Source organism: Nuphar pumila, chromosome 4 (genome assembly GCF_984573655.1).
Source record: "Nuphar pumila chromosome 4, dmNupPumi1.hap1.1, whole genome shotgun sequence".
Lineage (NCBI taxonomy): Eukaryota > Viridiplantae > Streptophyta > Magnoliopsida > Nymphaeales > Nymphaeaceae > Nuphar > Nuphar pumila.
The window spans coordinates 101,492,588-101,505,660 of record NC_143252.1 but is presented as its reverse complement, the minus strand read 5'-3'; the positions used below and the strand labels follow the sequence as shown (position 1 = coordinate 101,505,660).

The following is a 13,073-nucleotide window of genomic DNA, read 5'->3' as shown; positions in this document are numbered from 1 at the left end:
TCGGTTGTGGGCTCCAACAAAAGATGAAAGACGGTTAGGTGCAGCAGCACACCAAAGTGTGAAATGTGATGGCACTTGATCCAGGATCCATAATCTCTCATATAGAACCTAGGCATTTTACTGGTGCACTAAGTGATCATGCATAATATTCGCATTTTATTCATCTTTATTTATACATGATCCATGTCAAAATCACATTAAAAACTCATCTTTATCATTGTTTTCATGGTTTTGTTTTAAATTGAATTTTTTGAGGAAACACTGCATTTTCTGATCCACTCATGCGTTTTTAGTGTTTCTATTAGTTTTAGAATTTTTTTAATTGTAGTTTAGTTAGAATAGGTTGTAATTAGCCAGTTTTAATTAGTTTAGAGATTTTTTATTTTTAGAGAAACATGTTTTTAATAAGAGACCCTTTTTGGAAATTATTGAAACATCTTCAGACTCTTTTTGAAAAACTTGTTTCTAACCTAATTATATTAGTACAAATAGGACTTTTTAATCATGAGAGAACGTTTTTTCCAGCATTGGATTCATGCTCTCTCTCTCTCTCTCTCTCTCTCTCTCTCTCTCTCTCTCTCTCTTTGCCGATTTCTTCCTCTCCCTCTTCTCCTTCTCCTCCTTTTTCTTTTTCTTCTTCTTCTTGCTTCTAGCCTTTCTCATCGTCGGCAACATCATCTTCTTCATCGGAGGCATGCGTGCAGTTTGGGATCAACCACACTCTCTTCTCAACCTATCCGTCGAAAGTGAATCGTTCAGTTTGCTTCTCCCTCGTTTTACCATAGTTTTAGTTTTGCATAGCATAAATCATGGCGTTGCATGTAGTTTTAGTTGATCCTTGCATATTTTGCATATTCATGTGATTTAATCTAGTTTAGTGTAGTTTTCTTGCATCTGAAAATATAAAGAGAAAATACATATATATATTTCTTTTGATATAGTGCAGTCGTTTTCTTGATTTATGAATAGAATAACTGTAATATAGGTAAATTGATAGTTGTGGCATAGGTTCTTGTATCTTTTCTTGATTTCTATTAGTTTTAGGTTAGAGTTAGCCTGCATCATACTTTTAATATTCGGTGTTTCATTGATTACGTAAATAAAACTAATTTTTCAGCCGATATAGCATTTTAACATAGTTTTCTGAATATTGTTTTTTTTTAGATGACATCAAATAAATCATAGTTCTTTGCATTGATTGCTGTTTAATATCTGCCATTAAGCTTTTAGTAAACATTAGTTTAGTTTTTAGTTAATTAGATTACTTATTAGATTAGAAGAACAAAAAGAAAAAAATCAGTTTAGCCTTTATTGTAGTCAGTGTTTCCTTGAATCATAAGATTTTATTTTGCTATTTTAAATTAAGCATAGTTTTTACAGGTTAATGTTAGTTTTCAATTTAGTATTTAGTTTAGTTTTAACTGGATGCATGTCAATTGTTTTTAGTTCAAAATTTTTTCTTTTGTCTTTGTTTTGCATAATCAGTTAGGTAGTTGTCATGCTTTCTTGTTTTTAATATAGTTAGTTTTATTCCAAATTTGTGTTAGCTAGTTAGTTTAGATTTCGATATAGCAGCATGTTAAATTAGTATTTTGTTTGTTACTCAACTATTCTAATTGTTGTAGATAAAATAGCTTAGCTGAATCATGTTTTGTTTTTTTTTATCATCTTTTGCTTTTAGTGAGTTAACTTGAGTTTGAGTTAAAGCATTGTAGCTACAGATTAATTTTAGTTTAACTCATTAGTTAGTTAGCAGATCAATTTAGGTTAGTTTTGTTTAAATCATGTTATTAGTTTAGTATTTGTTTTATTTATTTTAAGCCTAAAAATTGTATTAACATTAGTTCTTAAATATCAGCCGATAGTGTAGATTAGATTAATTTTTGTTGACTTTATATTATTCATTGAGTAGGTTAAATAGGTTAGTTTTTTTATTATTTTTATTTCATGTTTGTTATGTGTTGACTCGTTGGTAACTTCCGTACATTAGTTTAGTTGTTAACTTGTTATTCAGTTTTTTTGTCTTTTAGCTAATTAGTTTTAGTTCTTGTAATTTGGTTAGCATAGTTTTCTTGATTAGTTTTATTAATTAATTTGTTAGTAGTTGAATTAGTTTCTTGATTTATAGTTAGTTAGTTATTAAGTAGTTTAAATAATTAGTTCAAAACTTGTTATTCGGTTAGAGTGATTTCTTGATTTTTGTTTTTAGTGAGTTTGTTAGTTTGTTCCTTTTGTGTTTCTCATTTAGTTAGTTTTGCTATTTCGTCCTCTAGTATAGTTAGTTTGTTTTGTTTTGTTTTGTTTAGTTCTTCTTGCTGATTTTGATTTAATTTAGTTTTAGATTGGGTTTAGTTGCTTCGTTTTGTTGTGTTTTGTTTTGATTTTTGTAGGGAAGTGATCAGACATGCGGTGAGCCCCTTTTCAAACCCTCGAAGTGCCCTCTAAGGTCTCTTCAGACCCTCAGAAGTGCCCTCAGAGAGCCCTTAATCAAACCATGAAAAAGTGCTCAACCTAGAAGAAAATCAAGGGGACAAACAAAAGACTCAAGCACCGAAGACTTTTTCCTTTATTTCTAGCTTATGCTTTTATTTCATTAATTTAATTCAATTTGGGTCTGTAATAAAAACATTTATCATTTATTTTTATTTGTTTAAGCCCTCTAGAGGGGCAGCACTCTCTTGTTTATTTAGTTAATTAATCTTTTATTTTTCAAGGCAATAAAGAGTAGCTTAGTTGTTTGTGGAATACAAAGTATTTTTCCGTTCCCTGAGTTTGACCCGAACTTCACCACTAGTGTGAACCGGTTTTTATTATTTGATGCATGGTTTGCATAAATATTTTTATCGAAAATATATTTTTAAAATGCTTTATTGAAAAAGTTGCATCAAATTTTTAGCGCCATTGTCGTGGAATGATGATTAAATATGAGTATTCACTTTATTGTCATTGTGTGTTCTCGTTTGTTTAGGTTGCTAGTTTCCCTTCTGTTTACTGTTTTGGCCTTACCTTTCTTGCACGGCCCACCTATTAGGATACTCTTAGAGGTGACTGCGCACGATCGGTACCGTGCTCATAGCTTTTTTTTTTGCAGGATATTTGTTGAGTGCAATTGTGTGGTGCTTGTTTATTTCCTATTTTCTAGTTATTTTCTTTTTACCTGCTTTGTAGTTTGTTGTGGTTTAGCCGCACTGCACGTTAGGTAGGTAGAAAGCTTTTTGCTTAGGGTGGTTGCTGCACCAGTCTACCCTCAGGTGTATGCAAGGGCGATGCTCGCTTGACCTCGAGCTTGCAGAGATAGTTGAAGACCCTGAGTCCCTTATTAGGAGTGCCCACAGATCTGGCCCCATGGCTGAGGATCCGCAGTTAACCCATCCTCTGAGGGAGTACTTCACTCCCAATGCTTACACTTCCACCTCCTGCATCACGAGATCTGATGTAGGAGCCAATCAGTTTGAGATAAAGGCTAGCATAATTCAAATGCTTCTATCTTTTTATGGTCTGAGCAACGAAAACCCCTACTGTCATCTTGATGAGTTCCTCGAGATCTGCTCCACTGTGCAGATCAATAATTTTGGGTATAACGTGTTGAGGTTGACATTGTTCTCATTCTCCCTACAGGATAAAGCCAAGCACTGGCTTGAGGCCTTAGATACAGTTCAAATTATCACTTGAGAATGCATGTAGAGTGAGTTTCTCAAGAAGTATTTCCCAATTAATAAGACGAATGAGTTTCGTAAAGCCATTATCAGTTTCTCTCAGATTGAGGGAGAACAGTTCCATGAGACATGGGAGAGGATGAAAGATCTTCTCCAAAAGTGTCCCCACCACAAGGTGCCCCATTGGCAACTGGTGCAGTACTTTTACGATGGCCTGACCGAGAAGCACAGACAAATGGTTGACTCTTCGTGTGAGGGGGACATTGATGATCAAGAGCAATGATGAGGCATGGACATTATTTGATATATTGAGCGAAAATACCATGCACCATGCCTTGTCCTTACGACTTGATAGGACCATACATGTTCCTAGTGGTCCTAAGAAGGGAGGGATTTTCGAAGTTGGGTCTGGACATGATTTGCAATTCAAAGTGGACCAGTTAACCAAGAAATTAGATCAATTATTGTCCAACCCAGCTTCGCTAAATCCACTTGGAAAAGTGTGTGAGCAATGTGCTTGCCCTGCACACTTTTTTTCTATGTGTCTGACAACACCACTCTATCTTGAATTCATTCAGGTGCAAGTGAATGTTGCCCAAGATTTCGCCAAACTGGTGCACGATCCTTATACACCTACCTATAACCAAGGATGGTGAAATCATCCCAACTTTGCGTGGAGAAATCTACAAGAGCCACCCCCACATGCCTCCCCAAACACAGCACAGACAGAGTAACCTCCCACAAGGTTACCCGCGTCCCACATTTTCACAGGCCCATCCTCAGCTTAGTTTGCCTTCTTCTGATGAGGCCACATGGAGCCCATCTTTTCAAGAGAAGCTGCTCGAGGCCTTTTTTGACATTAAGGCTAACCTCAGTTTCCACACGCAGTCGATAGCAAAGCTAGAGACTAAGATGGGACAGATGGTTGAGGCTTTGAGTAGGCGAAGTGAGAGAAGCCTTCCGAGTCAGACTATCATCAACCCGAAGGGTAAGGAACCCATGTATCACGGCATGCACCTCATAGAGTCCCACCAATAGGAGGCCAACTTTGTTATGACCCTTTAAAGTGGAAAGGCATTTCACCCTACTCAAGAGTCGACTGACGAGTTCACTGACTGACCAGTCGATCTCCACCACTAGGCCCAAGGAGAACGGGCAGAGCCCATGTCCTGTGCCTTCTTCGTATATTCTTAGAGCCCCTTTTCCTGAAGTCTTGGCCAAACTGCACGATTTTGGCAAGCAGGGGGCGCGCATGCACGAGATGCTTGACATGTTCAAGCAGGTTCACATAAACATCCCCCTGCTTGACGTCACCCAGCAAGTACCTACTTATGCAAAGTTCCTCAAAGAACTTTGCACGCAGAAAAGAAAATCGAGGTTGTTGCCCAAGACGATCTTCTTGATTGAGCAAGTGAGCTTTGTGTTTTGGCACCAAGCCTCACTTAAGCTCAAGGATCTTGGGACACCAATCATCTCTTGTGGCATAGGGAACAAGACCATTGAGTGTGTATTGCTCAATTTTGGGGTCAGCGTAAACATTTTGTCGGGTTCCCTGTATGACACTTTTGGGATTGGAGATCTGAAGCCCACGACTACTATCTTGCAGTTGGCTGACAGGTCTACCAAGCGTCCGCGAGGAATCTTGGAAGATGTGTTAGTTATGGTTGAGGACTTCTACTTCCTTGTCGATTTTCTTGTTCTGGACATGGAGGGTATTGATGTCGCTCGCCAGATCCCCATCATTCTGGGCAGACCATTCTTGGCTATTGCCCACGCTCGTATCGATTTCTATACTGGAGAGAAGGAGGTTTCTTTCAACAACAAGCATTTACGATTATATATCTTTGATGTCACCATAAGAGCGACAGAACATGATGATTGCTTCCAGGTGATAGACATCATAGGGAAGCAATCCGATCCACAGTTGGATGCATGCTCAGATAGTTGTTCGGTTTGTGGCTCTCCATCCTTTGAGAATAGCCTCCATATATAGACTAATCTCATTCGTCTTGCTAGTCTTGAGAGTCATCGTAGGGTCCAAAGGGGTAGAGTTGGAGGAAACATAGTGTGCAGTGTCACAGATGACACTATTTTCCTTAAAACCTCTGATTGAGCATGACTTCACGTCCATTGATCTCATGAATGATGAAGGGTCACCAGAGATACGTCTGGCTGAGAACGTAAAACCTAGCACTTTATGGGAAGCAACCCATATTTATGATGTACTATTAGTAGTCTTAGTAGTTTTCTGCTTTTAGTTAGTTTTCTTCTTTCGTTATCATGAATGATAGCATGTATGCATTGCATTTTTATATATTTTTATGAGTTGCATAACTGGTAGACAGGTGAAACCTATGCAGAGCCATTCATATGCCGTATCAGGTAAGGTTCCACAGTGTAGATCAGGTGACTTCTACTTCTTTTCTCCCACTTATTTTTGTTCTCATATGCATTCTCTCAGTTTCATGCAAGCATGAGGGAGTGTCACTAAGGACAATGTCATTCAAGCATGAGGCAGGGTGTAGTTTGCACACTTAATTTTTTTTTTGTCTTTGTACTTGCACTTTTGATGAAAACTCATAAAAATTGGGCTTTTAAGGAATGAGTTTGATCTTATATGAATGCTTTACATAATCTAATATTTTTAGAAAAGTTTTAAGCCCCACAAAAAAAAATTCTGACTGGTCTAGAAAACCATGGTTATTTATGCGGATTTCAAAGAAATGATTATAGATGCATGTTAGAGTTTATTTTGAATCATAAGTATGAATATGCATAGTTTTATTTTTGAAAAACTAAGCAAATGAACAACATTGAAAAGAACACAAAAAGTGAAAAAGAGCATACGTTTAGTTGTTTGGTATCTTCATATTCCCCAGTAGCTGGGCTCAAACAGAAGTTGAAGTGTTTGATTCCCATGTTGAAAAGAATAACGAAGGAAGTCAGTTCTTTGTCTAAGTTAATATTTGTGGACTTTTTTGTTCGAGCAAGTAGAGCCTGAGGGGTGTTTACACTTGGTGCCCTAAAGCCATCTGGCTCGGGAGTTGTCGGCCCGAAAGCCCATTACATGGACTTTATAGAGAGCCTAATAGATGTTGACATTGCACATGACAGAGAAGCAGACTATATGTAAACTACAAAAATTGAAGGTCTACTGACTTGAGCAATTAAGTCAGAGATACTTTGTATCCGGTGCCCTAAGGTCGTTTGGTGTGGGAGTCATTGACCCAAAGCTTGTTACACGAGTCACGAAAACTGGAAATTTGAAATAGTGCTCAATCAAAAAAAAGAAAAAGTGTGAAAATTTTGAAAACCAAGAAAAAGAAAAAGTTTATAGCTTAGAAGCAAATATTGAGAAAACCTGTGCAGAAAACATATGAGTGAGGATTAATAAAATAATAACATGTACATATTTGATTTTCTGAGAATAAAGCATAAATAATTATGATATTTAGAAAAGTGAAAGAAATAATTTTACTCTGTGGTGGTCAGTAAAAGACTCTAATCATGTTTTGAAAGTGTAATGGCATGAAATATTTGCGAAAATAAACCCTTTAACCGGCTAATGGTTTTTAATGTTGAATTTTTATGCATACATGATAGAGATGTTTATGGGTAGCATTACTGCAAGCCCTCACGAGACCTTACTCGTCTACTGGGGTAACCCAGGAGTTGAAAGAGCTTGTTGCATATGCTAAATGCATCTATGATTCCTACAAAAGTGAGTTAGGTTATTGTTCTAGTTAGTTGTTATTTTTGCTTTTTGCTTCAGTTTGCTCAAGGACTAGCAAACGATAAGCATGAGAGAATTCGATCATGCATAATATTCGCATTTTATTCATCTTTATTTATACATGATCCATGTCAAAATCACATTAAAAACCCATCTTTATCATTGTTTTTGAGGTTTTGTTTTAAATTAATTTTTTTAGTAAAACACTGCATTTTCTGATCCACTCCTGCATTTTTAGTGTTTCTATTAGTTTTAGATTTTTCTTAATTATAGTTTAGTTAGATTAGGTTGTAATTAGCTAGTTTTAATTAGTTTATGAATTTTTTATTTTTAGAGAAACACGTTTTTAATAAGTGACTTTTTTAGAAATTACTAAAAAATCTTTGGACTCTTTATGAAAAACTCTTTTTTAACCTAATTATATTAGTATAAATAGGACTTTTTAATCATGAGAGAATGTTTTTTCCATCATTGGATTCATGCCCTCCTCTCTCTTGCTCTCTCTCTCTCTTCTCTCTCTCTCCCTTGCTCTCTCTCTATCTTTGTCGATTTCTTCCTCTCCCTCTTCTCCTTCTTCTTCTTCTTCTTTTTCTTCTTTTTCTTCCTTTTCTTCTTGCTTTTAGCCTTTCTTATCATCAGCAACATCATCTTCTTTGTTGGAGGCGTGTGTGCAGCTTGGGATCAACCACACTCTTCTCAACCCATCCGTCGGAAGTGGATCGCCTGGTTTGCTTCTTCTCCCTCATTTCACCGTAGTTTTAGTTTTGCATAGCATAAATCATGGCATTTTGTGTAATTTTAGTTGATCCTTGCATATTTTGCATATTCATGTGATTTAATCTAGTTTAGTGTAGTTTTCTTGCATTTGAAAATATAAAGAGAAAAATATATGTATTTTGTTTGATATAGTGTAGTCGTTTTCTTGATTTATGCATAGAATAACCGTATTATAGGTAAATCGATAGTCGTGGCATAGGTTTTTGTATCTTTTCTTGATTTTCTATTAGTTTTAGGTTAGAGTTAGCCTGCGTCATACTTTCAATATTTGGTGTTTCATTGATTACGTAAATAAAATTATTTTTTTTAGCCGACATAGAGTTTTAACATAGCTTTTTGAATATTATTATTATTATTTAGATGACATCAAATAAATCATAGTTCTTTGCATTGATTATTGTTCAATATCTGCCATTAAGCTTTTAGTAAACATTAGTTTAGTTTTTAGTTAATTAGATTACTTATTAGATTAGAAGAACAAAAAGAAAAAAATTGGTTTAGCCTTTAGGGTAGTCAGTGTTTCCTTGAATCGTTAGATTTTATTTTGTTGTTTTAAATTAAGCATAGTTTTTGCAGGTTAATGTTAGTTTTCAATTTAGTATTTAGTTTAGTTTTAACTGGATAGTTTAGTTTTAACTGGATAGTTTAGTTTTAACTGGATGCACGTCAGTTGTTTTTAGTTCAGAAAATTTTCTTTTGTCTTTGTTTTGCATAATCAGTTAGGTAGTTGTCATGCTTTCTTGTTTTTAATATAGTTAGTTTTATTCCAGATTTTTGTTAGCTAGTTAGTTTAGATTTCGATACAGCAACGTGTTAAATTAGTATTTTGTTTGTTAGTCAACTATTCTAATTATTGTAGATAAAATAGCTTAGCGGAATCATGTTTTGTTTTTTTCTATCGTCTTTTGCTTTTAGTGAGTTAACTTGAGTTTGAGTTAAAGCATAATAGCTACAGATTAATTTTAGTTTAACTCATTAGTTAGTTAGCAGTTCAAATTAGGTTAGTTTTGTTTAAATCATGTTATTAGTTTAGTATTTGTTTTATTTATTTTAAGCCTAAAAATTATGTTAACATTAGTTCATAAATATCAGTCGGTAGTGTAGATTAGATTAATTTTTGTTGACTTTATATTGTGCATTGAGTAGGTTAAATATGTTAGTTTTTTTATTTTTCTTATTTCATGTTTGTTATGTGTTGACTCGTTGGTAACTTCCGTACATTAGTTTAGTTGTTAACTTGTTATTCAGTTTTTTTGTCTTTTAGCTAATTAGTTTTAGTTCTTGTAATTTGGTTAGCATAGTTTTCTTGATTAGTTTTATTAATTAATTTGTTAGTAGTTGAATTAGTTTCTTGATTTATAGTTAGTTAGTTATTAAGTAGTTTAAATAATTAGTTCAAAACTTGTTATTCGGTTAGAGTGATTTCTTGATTTTTGTTTTTAGTGAGTTTGTTAGTTTGTTCCTTTTGTGTTTCTCATTTAGTTAGTTTTGCTATTTCGTCCTCTAGTATAGTTAGTTTGTTTTGTTTTGTTTTGTTTAGTTCTTCTTGCTGATTTTTATTTAATTTAGTTTTAGATTGGGTTTAGTTGCTTCGTTTTGTTGTGTTTTGTTTTGATTTTTGTAGGGAAGCGATCAGACATGCGGTGAGCCCCTTTTCAAACCCTCAAAGTGCCCTCTAAGGTCTCTTCAGACCCTCAGAAGTGCCCTCAGAGAGCCCTTAATCAAACCATGAAAAAGTGCTCAACCTAGAAGAAAATCAAGGGGACAAACAAAAGACTCAAGCACCGAAGACTTTTTCCTTTATTTCTAGCTTATGCTTTTATTTCATTAATTTAATTCAATTTGGGTCTGTAATAAAACCATTTATCATTTATTTTTATTTGTTTAAGCCCTCTAGAGTGGCAGCACTCTCTTGTTTATTTAGTTAATTAATCTTTTATTTTTCAAGGCAATAAAGAGTAGCTTAGTTGTTTGTGGAATACAAAGTATTTTCCCGTTCCCTGAGTTTGACCCGAACTTTACTACTAGTGTAAACCAGTTTTTATTATTTGATGCATGGTTTGCATAAATGTTTTTATCAAAAATATATTTTTAAAATGCTTTATTGAAAAAGTTTTAGCACTAAGCAAACGTCTTCTTAGCTAAACAAATGTCATCATCTCAACTAAAATGAGAACCACTAACTCTGTTAGATATTTTTCTTAATTTTAATGATGATCCTAATATTTTTAAATTTTAAAAAACTACATTTTAATTAAAGTCTTAAACAAATAGACAACCAACAATAGCATTTTCCATAGGTTTTTACTCATCTGGTAGGGGCAACTTAACCGTGAACCAACCAACCGGAGCTCTGCATGGTTGGTAGGAGTTGTCAGTGCACGTCTTCTTGTGGTGGGATGTTACATATTCAAAACCTCAGTGGTACTATTGAATAATAACTGGTGGGGTCTGCCTAAGCCCAGCTTGCTTTCCTTTAAAAAAAACTTAACCTTGAACCTCACAATGTTAGGGACATCACAATTTCTAAGTTGATCCTAATATTTTAAGAAATTAAATAACTGCTTCTTATTTAAAGTCTTCAACAAATAAACAACCAATAATAACATGGTCCTTAAGGACTCCGCACATCTGGCAGGGGCAACTTAATCCTGAACCTCACCAAGTTAAAGGGACATCACAAGTTCGAAACCTACGGGAGGGCATCCTTTGCCACAAGACCAAAGTGGATGTACCAGCTCTTTAGTGGGCGGGTCATTACCAACCTGAGGCCAGCCAATGTGTTGTCTATGATGGGTTTTTTTTAACAGCAAAAAAAAAAAAACTAACAATGGCATTGTCGTTTTTGTGTGTCGTGTCGGCATGTACCAAGCATCTCATGCATGTGGCATGAACTCTGACAAGCCATCAACCATATAATCCCGACCCACACCAGTCCCATCATCATCATCATCATTGATGATGGATCTGGGAGGGTGGTTGAGTGCACCATGGCTCTCGTACATAGGCATATTGGTGGTGGTAGCAGCAGTGTGGACAGTAGGAGCGAGCCACAATGATGAGAAGGAGTATCGACAGTGCCTTAGCGACTGTGCCAAGGATGTGTTGTCATGCATCCTGCCCTGCTCTATCAAAGCAGTCGGCACGCTTCTCTTGTTGGATTTTTTGGATTGAATCCAACCTAAATATGATCTGTATTGACATAGGTACATCAAGGGACAATGTGGCTTTTCAATTTTGGGCAGGACAGTTATGAGAATGTGATGAGATCTCATAATTGTCTATGCATGATAACCACCCATTATGAGAGACTCCCTCCCATTATAATTATGCCATCATGGGACCTTGATGAGAGCTACATGTGTGATACCAGTTTTTCTTTCTTGGGTTCAAGGTTTCTGCTCACCTCTCAACTTGATGACATGGGCTCATCGAGGGTGTGGATTGGCTGAGGAGAACGTTGACAACCCACCTCCACTGAAGTTTTGTTTTTATCAACTATGGCTGCTTCTGTTAAATGACACTCCTATTAGATTAATATAACATTGGGTTATGGGCCCAAACCACCGTTGCTTCTGCTGTGCATGTCCAGGTTGTGGGTGCACTGCCATTCATGCCATGCTCGATGGATTTGTTGGCATTCTCTTATCCCTCATTGGACCCCTGTTTGGTTTTGGGAGTCGATGGCGAAAGGAGGGAGGTGTCGATCGGTGACACATTGCCTGCTTGCCTGTTGTTGATATCGTGAAGGCACTGTCAAGGCCGACAGCGGTCATCGTCGGGAGTCGGGTTGTGTCTCTTTCCCTTCTTTCTCCTATTTTGTTTTTTGATTTCGCAGACATAGCCACTGATAGACGAGAGGGTTGTGTATGTTCGCCCCCGATGATTCACTGAATCCCACGTCCGTGTTCGGGGGATCGAATGAGCGCCACGTATTCATGCACATGGGGCTCGTATTCCCGTGTATGTTGACATAACTTTGCATCGGACTCTGGTGATGTTGCAAAGACTTAATCACCCTTACTTGCTTTTCTTGCCCTAAAATGACGGTTCGAGGAAATGACAAAAATATCCTCCATTCAAAAGTTGTGAAACGACGGGTGGGGAAAAGGACAAAAAAGCAGAAATTCCAGAAAGTTTGATGTTAACCATTTAAAGTGGAGACGTTCGCCTGCGCCATCTGCTGTAACAGTGCTCCCATTATCAACGTTCCAGTGTTACAAAACATTCCAGTGTCTTCTCTTCATTACTGCTGTCGTTAGGCATCATGGAAGAAAGCAATGATTCACAAACATTCCAACCAGTGCCATCAAGGCACAGTGAGTAGCTTTTCATCTCATCATGCTATCGATGAAGAAGGCACGTTGTCTTGTGTGCCATTAAGGCATTGTTTGGTTATTGCAGGTAGATCTTGTTATTACGAAGGTTGGAAACTTATCGATATTTGTAAGACGCTGGGACCTGTTGACAAGAACGCTTGTTTGCAGATTCTAGGAAGGGCCTCTACCCCATCAGGTATCCTACAGTCACTCATCATATGCATTGTATCTCAAACCGCTGTATTAGTAACAGACTCTCGTTTTTGTGAGATACATTTTTGTTAGTTAATATCGATTTGTTTGCTATTATGTTCAAGTAATTTATTGTGCGATATATTTATCGACCTTTTAGATAGTATGTTTTTGTATCGTCGAGTTATAAGTTATAAAAACTGAACTGTCGTATCGATTTTCAATATCTGACAAATCGCTATACATATCGTTTTGTAAGATATTATATGTTTTGTAATATGTATTTGTAAGATATTTGTACACAGACTTTGAAAACGTTTGGGTGCAGAAACACATCTTGACACGCATGGCGGGGCGATTTTCGCATGCATATCGTTGCTCTCTCAGCGACTTCTA

The 13,073-nt window shown here is 36.2% G+C and overlaps 1 protein-coding gene across 1 annotated transcript; it reads left to right on the top strand.

The window, feature by feature from the left end:
- The first annotated feature begins 4,908 nt into the window (after window positions 1-4,908).
- On the top strand, window positions 4,909-5,649 carry LOC149840350 (uncharacterized). The gene has a single exon (XM_090005053.1). It carries the CDS (start codon window positions 4,909-4,911, stop codon window positions 5,647-5,649), a length of 741 nt encoding a protein of 246 aa, XP_089861179.1.
- The last annotated feature ends 7,424 nt before the right edge of the window (window positions 5,650-13,073 follow it).

Bases quoted from the DNA above. Each gene is read 5' to 3' on its own strand.
- LOC149840350 (XM_090005053.1), top strand. From the start codon at position 4,909: ATGCACGAGATGCTTGACATGTTCAAGCAGGTTCACATAAACATCCCC.